Source organism: Mesitornis unicolor, unplaced genomic scaffold (assembly GCF_000695765.1).
Source record: "Mesitornis unicolor isolate BGI_N332 unplaced genomic scaffold, ASM69576v1 scaffold6528, whole genome shotgun sequence".
Lineage (NCBI taxonomy): Eukaryota > Metazoa > Chordata > Aves > Mesitornithiformes > Mesitornithidae > Mesitornis > Mesitornis unicolor.
Window position 1 is genome coordinate 13,021 of NW_010203752.1, and position 21,346 is coordinate 34,366.

At 35.3% G+C, this 21,346-nt stretch overlaps 1 protein-coding gene across 1 annotated transcript in view; it reads right to left on the minus strand.

Annotated features, from left to right (window-relative positions):
- Positions 1-1,167: 1,167 nt before the first annotated feature.
- The window catches only part of TMX3 (thioredoxin-related transmembrane protein 3), a gene marked incomplete at its 5' end in the record, with an annotated part of 21,673 nt that continues 1,494 nt past the window's right edge, over positions 1,168-21,346 (minus strand). The window contains 12 exons of the mRNA XM_010190823.1: positions 1,168-1,580; positions 2,714-2,782; positions 6,040-6,169; positions 8,679-8,735; positions 9,043-9,096; positions 9,930-9,987; positions 11,953-12,051; positions 14,649-14,715; positions 16,827-16,904; positions 17,146-17,245; positions 18,616-18,696; positions 18,927-18,972. Of these exons, the coding sequence (XP_010189125.1) occupies positions 1,311-1,580; positions 2,714-2,782; positions 6,040-6,169; positions 8,679-8,735; positions 9,043-9,096; positions 9,930-9,987; positions 11,953-12,051; positions 14,649-14,715; positions 16,827-16,904; positions 17,146-17,245; positions 18,616-18,696; positions 18,927-18,972 (1,109 nt within the window). The remainder of the gene's footprint in view (positions 1,581-2,713; positions 2,783-6,039; positions 6,170-8,678; positions 8,736-9,042; positions 9,097-9,929; positions 9,988-11,952; positions 12,052-14,648; positions 14,716-16,826; positions 16,905-17,145; positions 17,246-18,615; positions 18,697-18,926; positions 18,973-21,346) is intronic.

A 21,346-nucleotide genomic window follows, 5' to 3' on the forward strand; every position in this document is an offset into this window, starting at 1 on the left:
TTTAAGCTTACCCATGTTTTTTATTTAAAATTCCTTAATTTAGTGCTATAGCATAGTAATTTCTTACGTGACCACGCTGCCTTATGAGGAGGACATCATGGAGTAATATTGCTTTAAAAAAAGCCAAAACCAAAAATAACCAACCAAACAAAAACCACCAAAACCCACAACCAACCCAGCATGAATACAAATAGGAAGAGCAACGTCAGTTTTGTTTCTGTGGTACTCCTCATGACATCAGTGCCAAAGGCTGCTTTATAGCTTTATCCTTGGAGATTTTAACCATGGACACAAATTAGTCCTTTTCACAGGCACAGGACTGCATTAAAACTGACTTTTATGAATAAACAGGTAACAAAAATGCATTATACAGATCAATCTCCAGGAACGTTAATATTATGCTGCATTAACTCCCTCCTTCAGGGTAGGTAACAGTCTCAAACAAAAGTATCAACACCAACTACCTCAAAGATATATAACAATGTGAATTTAATGACAGGTTTTTTGAATTTAAGCAAAGTAGTCAGAGTTTGTCTTCCTTTATCAAGCTGTACTGTGGATTCAGAAAACTTAAAGATCATTTGCACTATAAGTTCGTGTAAGCACTCATACAAAACAATTTAACAGGCAACCATGTTCTAAAAGGTTTGCAATGTAGTTTTGCAATATTTTTAGCTGCTAAAGACTTCATTTAGCATGTAACTCCCACATCCTAGATCAAGTAAACATTCTTGACTGCCAATAATTATATTGTTACATAATGAAACAGTCTTCTAATTCCTAACAATTTACATTTAACTTGAGAAAACAGAAGAGCTTGGGTTTTTTTTTTCTTCCAAAATAACGTGCAACAGGTAGAACATGTGACTTCTTGGAAAACTCTTAAGTTTTCTTTAGCTATCAGACTCTGAAAGACTTTACATATCTCTTAATGCTTCTTAGTTTTTAGCCTTACTTTTATATGAATGAATGTTTAGCTGGGCTATATCAGTAGTAGTTTATCACATATAGTAAGGTTAAGTAACATTATCTCACTGTTCTGGAAATGAGCAATTCAAGACCCTTAAAAAAAAAATGGTGCAGAATTGTACCTGCAAATTCCTTTAGCTTAAACTGGTCTTTGTTAAATCACTGAAGACAATTAAAAGAGCATTCTTTTTTTTTTCCTGTCAATTTCTGTTTGAATACATGCAAGTCAAAACTACCGTAATGCAGACAAAAAGGTCCTTTTTCATGATGGCCATCAATAAATGACTATTTCAATAAATAAGTCTATTTGGAAATTTTAGAGAATTCTTCTGCTAAACAAGTTAGTCTTTTTTCTTTTCCATTATGTCTTTCTGTTTGAGCTCTCCATCTGAAAGTTCTGTATACTTTCCATTCTTTTCCTCCTCTTGCTCTTCCTCACTGCCTTCGTCTGTGAGTTCCCGATCATCGTTTTCCTTTTTTGCTGCCTCATGTTCATCTACCCCTCCTCCATCTGTGTCAGCTGTGCAGATTCCGTAACACATAATGCTGATGACCCCCAGAGGCAACCCAAAGAGAAAGCATCCCAGAAGTGGTGAACTCTTGAACACAGACTGTTGAAACACAAATTTGAAGTAAAAAACCACTTTCAGTGAATACACAGTGACTATACTGCATTCCTTCTCTTATTACTCTGTGTATTTACTCAGAAACATCAAAAATTACAGGGTTATTTTGTTTTCTGGTTGTCTGGGGTTTTTTAATGGGGTTTTGTTTGTTGTTTCTTCTTGGTTTGGCTTGCCCTTTTTTTCTCTCAAAATGAGGAAAAGTCATCATTTTAACCATTCCTACTGCAAGTTCATAAAAGAAGTGTCAGAACTTCAAATATTACAATGTTGTATTAGGATGATTAATGTTAACATGCCAAGTGTATATCCTGTTCATTGTTTGAAGATTGAGAAACAATTGTTCTAATAGTGCTAAAACAAAATTTTGAGGAAACACACTTCACCTCTTATTTGTGTCTCATTCTCAAAAATTAGTTTGAGTAATAGGGGATCTGCAAAAAAATTCTGTTATTAGTCAGCTTCCTACTGAAGAGCAGTTTAATGGCACAAGGAGGAAGGACTCTTGGTTTCAGAAACTGATGGCTAAATGTTGCACATTTCAGACAAGTTTGGAAGCCACTCATACAGAAAAATTACTTTCAACTTAAATTCACAATTTTTTTTTGCTTGTATATGGCAAGTGAAAAAGGGACTTGTGTACATCTTCTCAACAAAATTCTGTTAAGCATAATTAACCTATAAGAAAGATGATTAAAATACTTGCTTTAAAACTACACCAAGTGTAGTATTTAATCCACTTATGACCTAAATAATTAGACTGAAACTGTAAGTTTTCTTAGAATGTGAAAGTGCTATCAATTTCAGTGAAAGGCTGTCAACAGGATCAAGGAAAAGGTTTTGAATTCTCCTTATTTTATCCCTTCAAATACAAGCCAGACTAATACAAAAATGGAGAGAAAAATGAAAAAACTAACATATGTTGAATATTCAGCATACTGGAAAATAGTACTTTAATTAAGAAGTTCGGTTGGCTTCAACGTAATGTATGTATACCTATAATATATACACAATAAATAGAATATAAACATACTTATATAAAAATATTTCTAAACTCTCTTAAAAGATCTGCATCTTGACTAATAAAGGTACCATCTCATTTAATGAAAAATAAAACTTACCACTACAGTAGATTTGGCATCATAGACTACTCTCTTGATTCGTTGCAGAAGTCCATCACCACCCTGTGCCTGAAATTTCAAATGCAACCATGTCAAAACTGCTGACACTTTTCAGTTATGATTCCAAAAGTTCATTCTTCAGACCTTGCAATCTTAAGTCCCTTTAGAAGGAAATGAAAAGTAATTATTCTTGCATTTCATGATGCCCAGACACTCCAACTTCTCAAGCATGGATAAACATTTTAATAGTCTCATGCAAAATTCTCTCACATTTGTTTCAAACAATCAGTGCAACCTTTAATGGTAGACTGGTACTCCACTCTCTCAGCATAGAAGAACACTAACAGAAATTACCAACTGTCCTGATTTAACAATTATTAAATTACAGAGATCTTCTGAACTTTACTGTAGGTGATGGATATCTATTCATGGATTATGACAGAAGCAATTAGAAAATTCTAAAAACTAAGTTAGAAGAAGATATGAAGGTGTAATAAAGAAAATTTGTGTCAAGCAATGACAGACTATACCTACACTGCCACCTAATTTAAGCGTCTCCAGAATAACTACATGAATCCAAAGGCAATGTGTCTGTTGAATGGGAGCAGTTTTCACCTGCCTTGATGTGCCAGAGAAACAAATGGGAAGAAAACCTACATTTTGCAAGTCAACCGAGCAGCGCTTAACCCTGATCAAAACCCTTCAAGTTACACAAAAGTCCACAAAGATGGAACAGGCTTATAAAAGACAACCTATAAGGCCTTACAGAAAATAACAAGAAAGTCAAGGTATGGTTTAGTAAGTCTGTGTGCTATTACTTGTTTACCAGTATACTTTAACAATTGTCATTCCTCAATAGCTGCACCATTTCTTGGGCCTGAATGTAACCAGAAGTACTGCCATTTTATGTCTGTACACACTACTTAGCTTAAATGAAGTCACGACCTGTATTCTCCGTCTCACATTAGCATTCTTACATACATATACACACACGTGTATATACGTATGTATGTATATATAAACACACACATACAGATATATATAGATATAGAGATATATATATTAGATATTAACCGTTCTAGCTGAAATACTGCAAACAAAAGGTAGAAAGACCTACGTGACACTATGGTAAAAAACACTCATGGTATAACAAACAAATGTCCTCAAAGTTAACGTCCTGGTCTGAGCTAAATAGAACTAATTTTCTATTCAGTGATTTTACTTTTCAGCTCAGTCTAAGCTCTTCTTCTAAGAGGCTGAACTTGCTGAAACTACCGGCATGGTTTTCCAGACAGTGTGTACTGCTACAAGTGATAATCAGGCCACTGTCTCACCATGGGTGCCATATCTGCACCTATGGGGAGGGGCAGACCCAAAACTGACCAACCAGGTATTCCATCCCACATACATCATACTCAGTATAAAGCTGAGGGATCACGAGGGTCTCAACCCCTTCAATGGCTGAAGTCTGAGCAGAACCCTGCTCGTTTGTCTGCCTCTGATCCTGAATCATGTGTTCCTGCATCATGCTCCTACCTGCTGCTGAGTTCAGACTGGGACTTTTCCAGAGCTCTGGTGACATAATCGTCATTCGGGGAAGGTGTGGGGAGGATTTTATATTGGTTACATATATCACAGAATCACAGAATCGCTCGGTTGGAAAAGACCTCTGAGATCATCATGTCCAACCGTTCCTGCCTACCCACCAAACCATATCCTTAAGTATCTCATCTACCCGCTTTTTAAATACATCCAGGGATGGTGACTCCACCACCTCCCTGGGCAGCCTGTTCCAGCTTCTGACGACCCTCTCAGTAAAGAACTTCCTCCTTATCTCTAACCTGAACCTCCCACAGCTTGGTGCCATTTCCCCTTGTTCTATCCCCCATCACCTGGGAGAAGAGATCAGCACCCACCTCTCTACAACCTCCCTTTAGGTAGTTGTAGGTAGTGATATATATATTTGCACATAATTGTATATATTTAATTAATTTCCTATTTATATTATTATCCTGTAGTATTAGTATTATTGCTTTATTAAACCTGTTAGTTTTATGTTTCCAACCCGTAAAGTCTCTTTTCCTTATTTTCTTTTCCCTTCTGGGGAGAGGAGACGGGTTAATAGAGAGCATCTGTTGAGGATTTAGTGGCCAGCCCAGCCCTAAACCACAACAGTTAAAAAACAGACTGAAACAAATTTCATTTGTTGTTTCAACCAGAAGGCTATATTTAAATAAAGTCAAACAGATGTTTATAACATAATACAATGCAATTAAAGCATTAAAAGTGAGAACTGAAGAACAAAGAATTATCAAATAAGTTACAGGAATAGCCCTCACCTTGCAACTGGAAGCATGACCAGTAAAGTCATGAATGGCAAACAAATCCACCTATATTATGTTGCTACCTCAGTTTCTCAGATTAAATAAACCAAAGATCCCCATATGAATGAGACAATCTATAGCATTACTTGTCATCACCACCCAATGACCTAAACTGTTGGCATAACGTAAAGTGGTTTTCAGCTAACACAGTAAACATTCAATATACACCAAAGAGGAGTAGTGCTAACAAATAATTTGGCTGCCTCCTCTGAGAAGTCTATGTTGGTTTAAGCCCACACGTTTCAAAGCCTTCTTGCCCCATAAGAGCAAATGAAAGCTCTGATCCATGATCTCTTTACTCATACACACAACACAGCCTTCTGTCCAATTGTGTCCTCAGTACCCTGAGGGAATAAGGAAACCTGAGTTTGTTCTGCCAACATTAACTGTCCATACCATCAATTCCAGATGGATTTATTAATTTTGTTGTTCTAACAAAAGACAGCTCATTTTTACTTTTGGAGCAGAGAGAGGCAGGTAAGCTTGTGTCTGTAATATGCAAAGCAAGTATATCACTAATTTTTGTAATCTGAACCTATCATTCATTAAGCTATTGGATTTACTACTTAACTGCCCAAAAGAAAGGCTTGAGTTGAATTATGCACTATAAAGAGAAATTTTAAACATATGCATTTAAAGCAAACCAGGAGATGAATAAAAAACTATCAATTTACCAGGGATACCTGTAAAAGGAGTATCAGAAATCTGCTAACTTCATGCTATAAATAAAAAAAGGCTTGCTTTTTACAAGAGGTTTTGTAGTCAAAACAGCAAACAGCAGCACACCTCAATAATTCAGTATCACGTATTCACTGACAGCTCCCAAGACAGGAAGACAAAACACATGGAATAACAGTCAGAGTTACTAAATTTTTTTCCTTACTTTAGCATTTAAGGAAATAAACATCAACCAACATATTCCAAGTCACAATGAAGACTTACTTCAGCTGTACCATCCAAGATGTGGTTAATAAACTGAACCATGTCTTCTGTGTTCTCAATGTGTCTATCTGGGAGAAAATACTGCTGATTGGAGGTATTCAATACGACAATAGTAGGAATTGTCAAGTCACTGGAAACGTAAAACAAAGTTTAGACATTTAAAGAACTACAGTGTAAAACATTACAATTTAAGTAACTCCTGCATCATGTAAAAAGGTATTTCATTAATCTTCACTTTGTGCGTGTCTCTTACAGCAGTTCCTTAAAGGCAAGAGGGAAGGGGAAAGAGAATCACCTGAACAGTACAAGCATGTTTCTCAGTGACACTACAGAAGCTTATTGCGTTTTACACACCCATAGTGACTACCAATCAGGTACCTTATGACTTGTCAATTAGTAAGAGATCACAGACAGTAGCTTTGCTTTTGAAATGTACTATGAGCACAACACATTAAGTGTTTTAATGTACAAACGTAAAAGCATAATTCAAAAATTCAATCCCATACAGCCATGGTCCAACTCACCAGTTCTATCAACCAACCTCTACCTGTCAAGTCAAAAGAATAAGCCATACCAACCAAAGTTTTACTACATTTCTTTTAGATATGGCAGATGAACTACAGAGTTTTAAAACAATTATTGCTCAGTAGTTGACCTTCACAATATTTCTGGAGATACACCAGTATAAGCTACTGTTCAAAGCAGCTCTACATTCAAAATTAGAACAGGTTTACGAAAATTTAATACTGCCCAAGTACAATGTTCAACCAGCAAGATTTAAAATATATTAAATAATTTGAAAAATCTCCTGTACTCTTTAAAAAAAATTTCCCAATTTTAACAGTTCTGACAATATAACGTATTTAAATAGTGTGGCTTAAAAAGCTCTCCTCAATGCATTCTAGGAGTCTCCTGGATTGCCTACAGCTTGCTATGCTATTTTTCCAGCAGCTTATATTAACATTCTGTTTTCCTCTTTTGTGTATAGTTTTAACTATGCCATTTTCAATCCAATAAAAGCACATTCATCCACTGTTGAAGAGATAAATTATGTCTACTGATAGAGTTACAATCACGTTCATAAGCATATTCTATCAGAGACTACTACTACTCCTCTCCGAATTGTACAATCTTTTATCCTTTGTGAAGAAACAGAATTTGTTTGTACATGTATCTAGTGCAGTAAAAACGTATTCTGCAACAGATTTCTCACTATTCAAGGGGCTTTTTCTATTTCCACTTGCTGCCATCTAGTGGAAAACTTAAACACTTGCAATACAGTTCTACTCATTAAAAGTACAGTACCACATGAAGAGCAGCTACTTATGTTACTGGACATGTTTTGCTGCTTTCACTTACGCTGGAAATGTATACACTCTGTTTAGAAAATAATTGAAAGCCTGTGTGTACTTTAATAGCAACTTCCCATATACTACAAATTACAAAATTGGGCATTTTGCAGATTAAGTTAAACAATCCAGCTGAACAGATCTTGACAGTACTACCAGATCTCTACTGCTATAAATGACACTTCTGTCTTCTGACTTTTCATCTTCTTCCTCCCAGAAACCTCACCTCCCTTCCCTGCTTCTTTGCACATCAGTACTAGTACTCAGCAGAATACATGGGAAGGCATTTAAGGGTTTTGCTGGATCAGCAAAATAACTACCCTATTCGACTAGCCAAAAGAGCAAACATTTTTCTGCAAGATAAACAGGCTGAAACAGCTCAGCAGTCAGATATAAGAGGCTGCACAGGATAAGCAAATGAGGAAGGTCTCACATTTGGCAGCTACAATGCACTAGATCAATCACTTAACTTCAATGGAGACACAGCTGTTCCTAAATTAATTGTATTCAGGTGTTAATCTACAGAAATACAGACCTTGAGTCTCCTGAGTCCTCAGGAAGCTCCCAGAACCTTTAGGAGCATAAACACATGCTTTGTTCATGCTTTCACTCCCAAGAAAGGGGCTTGGAAAACTTATAGAACCAGCAGATTGACCTCTGTTTCTCCGTTCTTTCATTCAAAAGGCCAGAGAACAAGTAGTCAACTGTAAATGCCAAACAACTTAACTCTCTAATTATGCATTTTTAGACAAGGACCACAGTAAGGGCAAGTGTCAAGCATCTTGTTAAACCACTTATACATTTCAAAATGTACCACATACATATCAAGTGCAGACAACATCTTCCATGCATTTTATGCTGCTTCTCTGCAGAGGCATATCTCTATGCATCAGTCTTTAAAATGCATCAAGAATTAAACGTGCCTCTCCAGAAACAAAAAACATATAATTCATAACCATTAGCTACACTTCCTGTTAAAATTAACATAGCTTTTAGTTTGTCTAGTGTCTTGTAAATTTAACGAAGGAAAAAAACCTCCACAGTTCTAACAGTATAATTAATTTAACAAAGATAACTTTGTCAATCAGCATTATCAGCAAGCCAAACTTCTAACAATAAATTATGCAGTTTAATTTAACAAACAACTGATATGTTACATACTGAATTCTGAGGACAGCGATATTCTTTAACCCATGAAAAGCAGGAAATCTTCAGAAAACTGTTTTCAATTAAATATACTTAGCAACACATACAAGAGGAGAACGAATATTCAAATAAGAATTTACTTACTCCATTAGTAAACTATTAATGTAATCATTTCCATCCATATGGCCAAACTGGAAATCCCTGTAAGAGACACAGTGAAAAGCAGAATGATGAGAAAGAAAACAGAATATTGGGTTTCAGCAAAAGTTCTTCCTTAAATATTTTTCCTATAACTGAAGATGAGAGCACACACTCAGCAATATAATACAAAAACTGACAACCTACAAGTCAGTCAGCAACCCAAAACACACTCAGTTAATCAAATGGTCTTATTAAACATCAGTATATAAAAGAATATAAAAGCAGACACTGTAAAAAAAATTACTACTGTCTCAAAAAGTTTTATGCAGAAATTCATTTAAGATTTCATAGTACGATGTATGCCTACCTGTGAAAGTGATCCCGATAATCTCTAGCAACTTCTTGAATAATAGATTTTAGTCTGGAGGGGAAAAAAGTTATGATAACAATACAGGATATACTCTGTCAAAATACAAACAAGAAACATTGAGATTTCCCCAGTGAGGAGCAAGTAGTACCTCATCAGCAATAAGGATTCCCTGTTCCATTAATAAAAACCACTTTGTTCATCTTGCTTGGTTTCTAAGGGTTGAAGGGCTGTCTACCACAGTCTCAACATGAGAAAAACAGACACAGCCAGTCTGCTTCACTCCATGTACTGCCTTCTGAAGATGCAGCACTGTGACTCTGAAGAAAACCCAAAGAGGTGTCGGAAAATAGTGTACACTGTCCTTGAACAATATTTTCTTAGTCTAATTATATATGCAATCAAAAAGCAACAGGGGAAGGTCTTGTTTCTCCCAGTCTCTTCAGCAAACTCCAACACAACTGAAAATGTCCCTTCTAACGTAAGTTCCACAGACAACTAACACATAAGCATACTAAGTTAATTTTTAATGCAAATGAGTTGAAGAACAGTTATTTGCTTAAACTTACTAAGTCCATCTCAAAGTCATCTGAACTCAAGTACTCTCGTCTATGTTTAAAAGGTGACACGATAGCTTTGAAAAGCTATGCAATCACTACTTCTGCGATCTCATTAACAGAAGGCAGAAGAGTGATACAGGAAGCTACCTTTCACGGCTTCCATAGAAGCATAAATTAATTCAATAGGCTGAAGTAATAAATTAGAGAACATCCACAAGTTCAAGCCATTCATTTAACCTAGCATCTCTGAATATTTAAGAAACTTCCAAAGTTCTCTGTCACACAAGCACATATCTCCCATAGTGTCACCAATACTCAATTCTGTACCTGGTATGTTCCACTGAAGAGTTTTTATCATCAATGACTGCAATAGCCAGAAGTTTCCCTAAAATAAGGAATAAAATACTTGAAACCATTGAAAAAGCAGCATGCATTCTCAGATTGAAAAATATCCCAACCTAGAATATCAGCTACTCTCCAGGGAAAGGAATTAGTTTTAAGTATAAACAAACCTCAATATCAAACAGCCTCTTCTAGCTGACGAAAGTGTGGTTTTCTTAAAGCTACTGAAAATAAGATGCGGCTTAATGCAACACCATGAGCCTTCTATGGAAAGCTTATCTACAGAATGAAGTTAGAGGGAAAACACAGATAAAAATTAATTTCCTACTCAAGCTGCATATTTGTATATACCTAAATATGAGACTATGAAAAACTTTATTATATAATGGTAATTACAAGCTGATTTTAAGTGATCAAATCACTACTGTATGCATTCAGTATTGACTTTTTTTTTTTAACACTATCAAGAATTTGGAGTGTTATTGTTATGGAAAAACATAATGGAAAATTTACTGGCAGAGCCCAGAATCCCTTATATCAGAAAAACAACTTAGTCCACAGTCCTCTGTGAGAGGAACTTAAAAACCAAACACCAGAATTTACTGATCTTTTCAGGATTCACTTTGTGAAGTTCTTCTGATTAAAAGAAAAAACAAACAAACAAAGCCTCTTAAGTTCAACCAGATCAAAATATGTTTAGAAAGCTGGCCAAAGGTCATCGGCTGCATTAAGCATAGCCTCAAATGTGCAGAAGAACAGTTTGTTAAGTCTCTCTAGACACCGTGATTCACTCAAAACCCTTCCTACTAAGCCAATCTATTGCTCAATTCGTACCTATCATCATGCCACAAGGAAGCAAATCCTATCAAAAAAAAGAAACTTGCTCTTGTTCAAGGAATACTGAAAAGTTTTGAGGGCAAGATAGTTGCTTCATTCAGGGCAAGCAATTCCCAGGCTTTCTTGTGAAATAACAATTGCTTCCGCCAGCCTGCGTCTTCCATATCTCAATCCTCACTTTTCCCATTTCTTTCCACACCCTAATACACTACTTAGTGAATACACTATGAGACAACTACTTTTTAGACTAGAAAAGAAGATGTAGATAAATTCTAGGTACTGTGTATTTATACATAAAGCTCTTAAAAATAAGTGATGGCTTCTCCAACGTATTAATATACTTTTTTTTTCTCAATTTGAGGAATTATTAGACAAAAATTTACCGTGAAGAAATATGCTACATTTAAACTTGTAACAGCAGTTCCATGCAGTTCCACCTTTTAAAATATAGCTGTAACAGTTATAAGTTTAATAAACATGTAAGAACTTAAATGTTTCATAATTTTTAAAACCTTAAAGAACTCGAAGTCAACTTCTCTTGAAAAAGAATGCGTATTTTAAGGTATCCTGGCCCATAAAAATCAACACTTACAGCATTTATTCTGCTACTTCAGAGTATGCCTTGAAAAGCAGTACAACTCATCAACCTATTCCAGAAGTCACCTGGCTACTAAGTTTTCATTTGGCTTGCAAAAAATTTTACTAGAGAAAAGCTAAAGTATTCCAGGACAGGTCCACTTTGGCACATGCTCTCCTCCCTCACCATACCTACTTTAAAGATATCTGAATGAATCCATTAGATGCAAGACATATTTGAATCCATCCATATTTGATACTTCTAAATCCAGTCAAAATTCTCTGTAGGTGTTCAAAGAGTTAAAATGTAATTTAAGCAAAACCTAAGCTGCACAAATTAAAAGTCCTACGAATTTATTGGGAATGCTACAGGATCTGATACACTAATATTTATGTCGTGAGGAAAGGACCGGTGTAGGCTTTGAACAGTTTAAGAACAAGTTTCACCAACATCGAAAATAGATTGGGACTACTAACTCCAACTCTGAGATTAATCCATTTTTGAGATTTAAAAAACACATTCTTAGTGCTCTTTAATTTTCCTTAGTGTTAAGTACAAGAGATGCCAAAGAGTTAAGTGGTAGCAGCATCTCACCTGTATCTCCAAGTTCATACAGTGTAAAACCATCTACATGAAGATAACCTTGAAACCTTTCTCTGTTTATCCAGGATGACAAATCACCATCTTCATACTCTACAAAACAAAAAAAGTGCAAAAGTTAAACACAAATAATGCATTAATTTTTCTTTCTGTAAAGTGGGAAATCAGACTAATTTCTTTCAGTACTACAGAAACAAGCACTATTTTTTTTCCATTTTTCCTTTTATTGTTGTCAGACAAGATCTCACACATTTCTGGATATTTCTTTTCAGTTTTAAACTTCAATTGCTGAATAAAAAGTGAGTATATTATGGCAAAGCATGAAAAGCCGATTCAGTGATTACTTTTGTCAAGTCAAGGATAAACAGTGCTATTCTAGAAGATAACTGTGACCCAATGCAGAAAATAACAAAGTGAAGATAGAAGCAGTATTTGTGAGTCAAATGAAACAGAAAGAAATCAAGAAAAAGTAGCTGCACTAACAGCATTTTGAATGTAAATGAACAAATATTTACATATGATTCAGAATCAGTTATACTGAAGGTTACAATTTCAGATGCTAGATGCTTTAAACCATATAGAATCAAATTCTAACATAAACCAGCGACACCATTATAATTAGATCTTAATCAGAAGTAAAAACTTCCATAAATGTATATATGATGGACATATATAATTCATATTAAATAAATAAATTTGTGTTAAATCCTATTGTACAGAATGAATTATCAATAACTTGAGGTTGACAATCAAGTCTAATAAGATTGTAGTAAGCAATTCCAAGTATAAAGCCACCCATTGATCTGCATGCCATTCTTCTATTAAGAAGAAAAATACAAAAACAAAACAGGAGACAAGGCCAGAGCATTGAAATAGATTTTTCTAAACCTGTTTCTTATAGTGAGCTCTTCAAATTTCTGTCCAATTATATTATAATGGTTGCATGAATAATCTTATCCAGTCTCTTATATTTTGTCTTTATAACTTGTTTGATTTACAATAGTATTTCTAGTACATTATGAAAGAGTAAAATTTTTACAAATTAAATTAGAATCCTGGATAATTTTAAGTTTTATGTTTGTTTTGAAAGACGTGGGAAAAGCAAGCAGTTCACAGAATCATAGCATACTAGGAGTTGGAAGGGACCTCGAAAGATCATCTAAGTCTAACTCCCCTGCCAGAGCAGGATCACCTAGACTAGGTCACACAGGAGTGGCACTAGGTTCGCACAGGAAAAAGCAATTCAAAAGTGTTTCTCCTTGACAAGCTTTCCTCTACCACGCTCATTCAAAAAAAAAAAATCAAATGCAAATCCAGGAGGCTGTAGAGTGAATTTTTAACTGGACGATGATTGGTAAGGCAATAGGCTGAAGTGGAAGATAACTACAGCCATTCTATGAAATCACAAAGACTATCCTTGATGGGCCACCTGGAGTGTTTTGTTGTGGTACTACTGATCCTCAGAAATTAAAACAGCAGAATAATATTCTGAGTGATTATGTTTTCTACTTAAAGTAAAAACTTGCATTTAAAACAATCTAAATAAAGAGTAGATGTTTTTGTAAATAAGTGGTGTACCTATAAGTCAAGCCATTATTTGCATATATAAGCACATGTGTGTGCATGCAGCTAACAGACCAGGCTTTACAGTATAGTCTGAGTATAATATACCATTTATATATGGCTATCCATACATAGATATACAGTATTTACATAAATGGCAGGTGTACTCCTGTCAGTGGTGTTACAAAACACTACTAGTCTCAGGTGGCCATTCTACAGTCTACATGCTGAACAAGACAGCCAAAGTAGTTTTTCAAACCTAAAATTGCTTATCAACTGCTCCAGTGACAAGTCCACATCTCCCTAACCTCTTTCTGAGAGGGACACTTTCAAGATGGGAAAAAAAGACTGAATGCTCAACTCTTCTATGTATACATAGTATACCTCGTCATCTATACAGGGAGAGGTTATACTGTCTGATCCTTTCCCACTACCAACATCCTACTAATGCAAACGTGAAAGTCACATATGCTCAGAGCTATCAGTTAAGGCTCTCCAAATTTTAATATTGGGAATAAAGGCAGTTTCCTCTTCCTTCACAGTTTTTGAAGGAAGGCTTGTTGTACTAAGAAAGTTTACCCCCTTATTGCCAAGGCACAAAAAGTTCAAACTAGACCCTTTTATGCAATCTCTGAGCAGTGCACACATTTGGGAAAAAAAAAAGTTAACTTCAAGAGTGAGAGATCTGATTGCCAGGAAGAGCACAGAGAAAATCTGATTAACTGTATGGAACTGTGAATTCTTCTTATCTGTGACTCCTCTTCAGCAAGAGTTTTCTACTACTTTGCATATTGTGACTTTGGACATTGAGTGATGGTACAACTTTTATAAATGCATTAAAGACAGCAAAGCAGTAACAATAGAAGCTAAATTCTACCAATAACACAAAGCAAGTATCACCACTTCTACTTCAGTATTGTTAAAACCAATTCCTTCTCAAATGTATTCTGTTCCTTAAGAACTAATTTGTTTTCTCCTCTTCTTCTTCATGAAGGAGCTGTTGTTTATCATAAAATTGGAGAATTTCCCAGCAACCCAACACAATCTGCAAGAGAATCCCAACTGCTGCAGTTTCTCCATACATACTTTAAATACCTTGCTTTAAGCTAATGCCCAATTTTACCTACCATCATAAACAAAGTATGTTCCATCTTTGAAGACCACGACAGCAGGCAATTCAGGCAGTGTCACATACTGAAAGAGAAGTGTTTTTCAATTAATCCATGGAAGATTAAAGGATTTTTAAACAAGTAAACAGAAAAATCTTAAAGTGTGGAAATGTAGTCCATGGGGAAAATCTCAAAGTACATTTAAAAATTTTCTGTCCACATTTACTATAATAAATTTATCAGCTTCTGCACATTAAAATGTAACACAATATAAATGCATTTTTGAGTTAGGTCTCACAAAGTGCAAATGAAATAGGATTTTTCCTAGTATCTGCAGTATAATGAAGAACATGTTATTGGTTGGACATGAACTTTAGACAGAAGACCATAAACTTGAGGGTTTTATCAATGATGCTCTGTTCCCAATTTGTGCTGTTGTCAGCCTACCTGTCAGCATTGTTTCTACTAAATGGCCAGTAAATAATACTGTAGAGTGAAATAGTAACACTGAAAACATGGCTCCACTAAATCTGGGCTATTTCTTGTGGTTCAGGCTGATGGAAATATAAAGACACTGCTTCAGCAGATAGGGCTGCAAATAGCTATAATTCAGGCAAACAGAACAATGAATGCATGCATTACCATCCTAAACATAGGTAGAATGGTCAGCAACATACTTAAACATATACAAGGGGTAGAAACCTTTCCCTTGGAACTTAAAAGAATTTTCCTCAGACACAGAAGAAATACATCTACTTCTTGCTACCATTTTAAGTTACAAATTCTAATAGTATTTGTGGTTAGGAATGGACTGCATCATGAGCTTAGTTTTGATGATGATGTTGGCTGAATTGTCTAATTTACTGATATGTTTTGGAAACATAAAATCAGTATTATGAGTGCTTTTCCAAATGGCATGCCTTCTGTAATAATTCTACATAATCTTTCTTTGAAAGTAGGTTTACAATTTAACAGCTCATATGAGTGAGCAAGAAGGTGGTAATTCTAGATATGCTTTATTTTCTTATTTACCCAAAACATAGTCTAGCATCTTTAAAGGTCAAATCAATCTGCAAGCTTATGGCTTGCGAAAGATGTCTGAAGCTTGGAAGAATATTACTAAAGATTACAAAACAATGCCTAACAGTGAATACTGTCATGCAAAGCCTCATTACAACCAGGAACCAGTGACTGCAGATCATTTTTGCTTCTTTCCATAGAACACTGCATACCATCACTACTTCAGCTTAAATTACATTTGTGAGAAAATACAGTTGGTGGGAAAAACAGCTCACTGCTTACATCACTGTAAGCACAGAATCTCAAAGACTTCCAGCCTTTTACACTCTTTTCACTCTCAAGTGAACAGTACTTTTCTTGCTCAGTTGGGGCTGAAGTACAAATAGCAATACTCAAATTTGATACAAGCCTCCTGAAAATCTTACAATACACTATCTATAATGAGATCAGTTCTACTCACGACGTTGGAAAATGCAGGTGCCTAAAAGAAAAATTATGCTAGTTCTCATTCTGCTAATTCCAAATAATTTCAAAGCCATGAACAGTAAGTGAAAAAGCATCTTGGTTTTGTTCCAACATATAAGCAACAATGGTTAGACTAACAACAGTAGTAGCAATTTTTTTCACCCTTGTGACTAACGGTATATTATTTCCTCGTTACAGAATCCTCCAAAGAGCCACACGAGAATTCTGCAGTCAGTCGATTGCATTGGTTGACTTTTGGGCAGACTAATGTTTTAATCAGCTGTATTGTACAAGGTGAAAATAACTTACCTTTTCATTTACTTCTCTGATTGGGTACCAGTGGTAATCCATGACCCAGATCCCAACAAACTAGTTGTAAAAGTGGTTAGTGAAAAGGCTTTCAGGAGCAAGTGCTCCAGATTAGCTAAAAATCAAAGTATCTACCTTCTTGAGCAGGTTGTATGATCCAGGTTGAGTTCTGCATATCTTCTGTTTAATTTTATTATCATTGGCCAATACGAAGCAATAACAGACAAACTTAGTTTGTATTCTCTAACCATACAGACTCAAACGTTTCAGAGTAATTAGTTTGAAACTTTTTAAAGCCAAATATATTGCAAGAAGCCATCTCTACCATCAAAACAGCAAAATTACATATATAAGGAGAACTATACAATTTCTGAGGAAACAGTATGAACTGAAACAGCTTACCTCAGGCAGCACATCTTCTGAGGCAGAAAAAAAGTATGTATAAACTATTAGTTCTGAAGCAACTTCAATGTATTTTTCCTGCAAAAATACAAAAAATGTTTTTTAATTTCTGAACCTTCAGCATGTTTCATACTAAAGTTTCGTAACATACCTTATATTCAAAGAGTAATTAGAAAATACAGTTATGACACAAAGACTGTAAAAACACAAAAAACTATGAGAATTTATTACAAGGATGCACTTCAGTCTTTTAGAAGATATTTTAAACTACATCTGTAAATAGCCAAAAGAAGTAACCTCATTTAATAGAGCTTCAAACCTTTAAAGGAGATTCACCACCAACATACACAAAAAGTACATGATGTCTCTTTTGCACGTGCTCAAACATATGTTGACTAGGAAGTGGCCTGATAAGAGGTCTGGGAGAAAGGAAAGAAAAAGAAAGAAAAATCTCAGTTTCTGCAAGCTGCAAAATCTAAATAAAAAAAAAATGCCCAAGAAAATGCCATACAGAATTTTGGGTGTGTTTTTTCTTTAAAAAAGAAATTCCCCAATATAAATTAAATTTTCAATTTATTTCACTTTCAACTAAAAGCAAAAAAACCCTAAAAGTCCCCCCTCTCAAAATAAACTTACGTTCCTCAAATAGCATACTCAAATTTGAAATTAATAACTATGACAAAAACATGAATGTCATTTACTGGCTACAGGACCACAGACTAGGTTGAGTTGGAAGTGACCTTAAAGTTCATCCACTTCTGAACCCACTGCCATGGGCAGGGACACCTCCTGTCAGATCAGGCTGCACAAAGCCCCCTCCAACCTGGTCTTGAACACTTCTAGGGATGAGGCATACACAGCTTCTCTGGGTAACCTGTTTCAGTACCTCACCATCATTACAGCAGTATCTTCCCTTATATCCAATCTGAATCTACATTCTTCTAGTTTAAAACCCATTGCCCCTTATCCTGTCAGTACAAGCCCTGATAAAAAAAGTCTCTCACCATCTTTTTTATAAGCTCTCTTTATAAAGTGAAAGGCCACAATAAGGTCACCCCAGACACAATAAGATCTCAATCATTTGAGAGACAAATTCTGAGTCTAAGCACAACAGTTAGGAAATCAGGTTTTAGAAATAATTTTGCAAAATTCTGGTAAATTACTAGATATCACTACAGAATTCTGAAGTATCACTAATATTATGTACCTACATGAATGCTTCTTAATTACATCTAAGAATAAAGGAAAGAAACCAGATTCTTTTTTCTCTCCAAAGATTACTGCCTATAATATTTTGAGGACACAGGCCAATGTATGGAAGGAAGAAAAAGCTAACAGAAACTGTTATGAAAAGAAATTACTTTTACAGAATTTATGTTCTCAATTGCTGTAACTTTTCAGATGCATAAGCATATAATGAACTGGTATTTTTAAGCTAACTTTTGAGTATTAAACAAATTCTGCCTTAATACTGATGTTTCTATCAGTCAACATTTAATTCAGTATTCTTGTTTCTGGCTTCCATGAGTTTCATTTGCTCATTGTTTCCACTTCCTTGAAAAGGCCTTAGTTCTTACACTGTAAAGAAGGAATTGTGACTAACCAGTCTCTACTTCCCTTCTCCATGCCACTCACCATCAGTCTCACATGCAGACACACGTATAGTACATACATTTTTTAACTTCACGTCAATGTCCTGTACTTTTTAAAACAGATTTAATTTTTGGCCCATCTCAAAATCCTACAGTTTTAAGTCACAAGAACCAGTCTCACAGATGAGTATACTTACCCTGCTACTCTATTAGCAAATTCAATTATATCATCTTTAGTTCTAGGTCCTCTATAGTTGTATGCCAAGTCCCCTTTTAAGCTAGATAAATAGGAAAGACAAAAAAAAAAAACAGAACTGAAATAAACTAAGACATATCTGCACATGTAGAACTACTCCATCTTCACGTTTATTAGTCACCTTTTAGCAAGCAATAAAATATTTTTTTTTAAATAGTCAGATAAAAGAAGTGGTGAGCGAAACATAAAACTGTCATGAAATCAGTGGTAGGGTAGGTAACTGTTTAAATTTAACAGGAAACATCAACTTACAGCTTAATTGTTGGATAGCCTCGTACTCCAAATTCAGATGCAATACCTGAAAGAAATGTGTTAATGCCAAAGTGAACTAAGACTTCCTTGCTCTCCTACCTTCATCTATAACATAGTTTACTATTCAAGCCATATAAATAAATTAAAAACTTATCACTTAGTGGAGTATAAATTATTTTACTTGCTTTCAAGAGGCTGCTTTTATGAAGCTACCCCATTAAATTTTGGGCCTCTTTCAGAAGTATTATAGGGTCCCAGCATAGGCTCTCAATTCATATGCCACAATTCAAATGGTGTGAGAATCTTCTAAATAGACATGCTTGGTCAGTTGTCACCAAAAGGTAGTATACATTTAATTAGCTGAAAATATCAGATACAAGAATTAAGCATCACAGATCCAGAGCTGTAAATACTAATGCTTAGTAGAAATAGACAATTAACTGTTCATGTGCTATAGTAATGGGTAACAACAAAAGTGCAGTATCATACTGCAGTAGTTACAAAAAAAATAAGTTTTAAAGCATATTCTGCAGAAGTCAATGTCTACAGTCATCAGCTTCACCAGAAACAGACAATTCCTAAGCAGTCACTTACTTACCTACTACTTACTAAAGTGGTAACAAGTAAGACAATTGTTCCTCCACCTCACATTTGTTTAAAAATATGCACATTGGTCCCATCAATTTGCAACCATCCTTGCAGTCGTGAACACAGCAACTGCCACCATGAACACCATTTTTCAGTCAATTCACTGTTTTCCAAAAGTTAAACTAAGTAGCCTTCAAAAAAGGCTGAAATAAGTCTAAAATTCTGACAGTGTTTGTGCAGTTCCCTAGTGAAAAACAATCCCTGCACTCAAAATACACCAAGAATCAGTATTTTAAACATCAACGTTCTGAAGCTTCCAAACATATTCAAAAGCAGCAGCTGTGGGAGGACCTGCGTGCAGGGCTCCAAATAATAGTTTAGAAATTATGACCCTAAGGTTGTCTACCTGGATCAAAACCATAGTTATACAGAACTACAAATAAAACCAGTAGTACACTTATCAGCATCTTAGTCAAAGGAGACTGAGCTAAGAAATACCCATACCAGGATCATTTTTATTCTGATACATGTCTCTCACAGCTGTACTACATAGAAGTAGAATGCACTGAAATGTGTATCAAAACATTCAATCCCAAGAGCTGACGATCGGCAGTTAATTCCTCTTTGTACAGCTCTTGAGCACAGACAGAAAAACTACAAAAGATACAGTTTTATTAATACTTTTTTAAACATCCCAGCTACAGAGATCACTAAAATCCTCTCAACATTGTGCAAGTGACTTACATATTTACATCATCACTTCACTTATTGATAAGAAGAATGCAGTACAGGCAAACAGCAGCAGTTATGCTAGCTCCAGGTGTGACGTAGTCTTACTTTGATCACATTCAATGGACTTCTGAGGCTTGCCCCCATGAAAACTCAGCCATTATCACACCAGGCGACTGTTCTGTTGATGTAACTGCTGTACCCTCATTCCACACAGCTACCAGAGGTGACGCTTACTGAATGCTTTATATGTTCAGCTGTGATCTCAACTCTATTGATAACAAGCTACCCAAAGTTGAGATTTTTTGCACTACTTCACATTCCTATTAGGAACACAAACTGCAGAGCGAACTGCTTATGTTCCTTCCTAGTCACATATGTATGCCCAGCTGCACTTCCTTCTGATATTCTCAGTATCAAATTACTTTGATTTCAGAGAATCTTTAGATTGGGAAGACATTAAACAAAGTTGACTAAGTACTTCGTATCCAGTTGTTGTAAAATTTCCACTTACAAAATGAAACTATTTTAAAATATTTATCAGACTATTCTTCATAAAACTGGTAACAAATCTGAGAATTGAAAAACATTTTCAATGCACAAAGGAACTCCCGCAGTTTTAATAATTTTTAAATATGCAAAACTGAATTTTATGTAATCACAGAAAAACCAGAATAAAGATGTATTCTCCATAATATTTTATGCAAATATTACAATCCTGAATCATTAGGTTTAACAGATATTAACTAAAACCATTATATGTATTAACAGAGTTTTATCCCATACAGATCTCACTTGGGCCCTATTGCTCCCTATGCCTCTCCTCTTACATATCCGCCTGGTTCATCATAGATTTAACTGAAATGACAATAAATGAGCACACTAAAACTAAGAAAATACTGTTAAGCATGCAACAATCCTCTCATGTCTACCAAAACCTCTCAGTACTTAAAGTTTTGGATTTTCTCTGAAAAAGTCACTACATATGAAAGGTATCATCAAGAATGAAAGCATTAAAATAGCTGAAATCTGGTTTTCAAGAAGACATTTACAGAGGGAGAAACTGGCTCAACACTGATACTAATCACTTCACTGATTTCAGC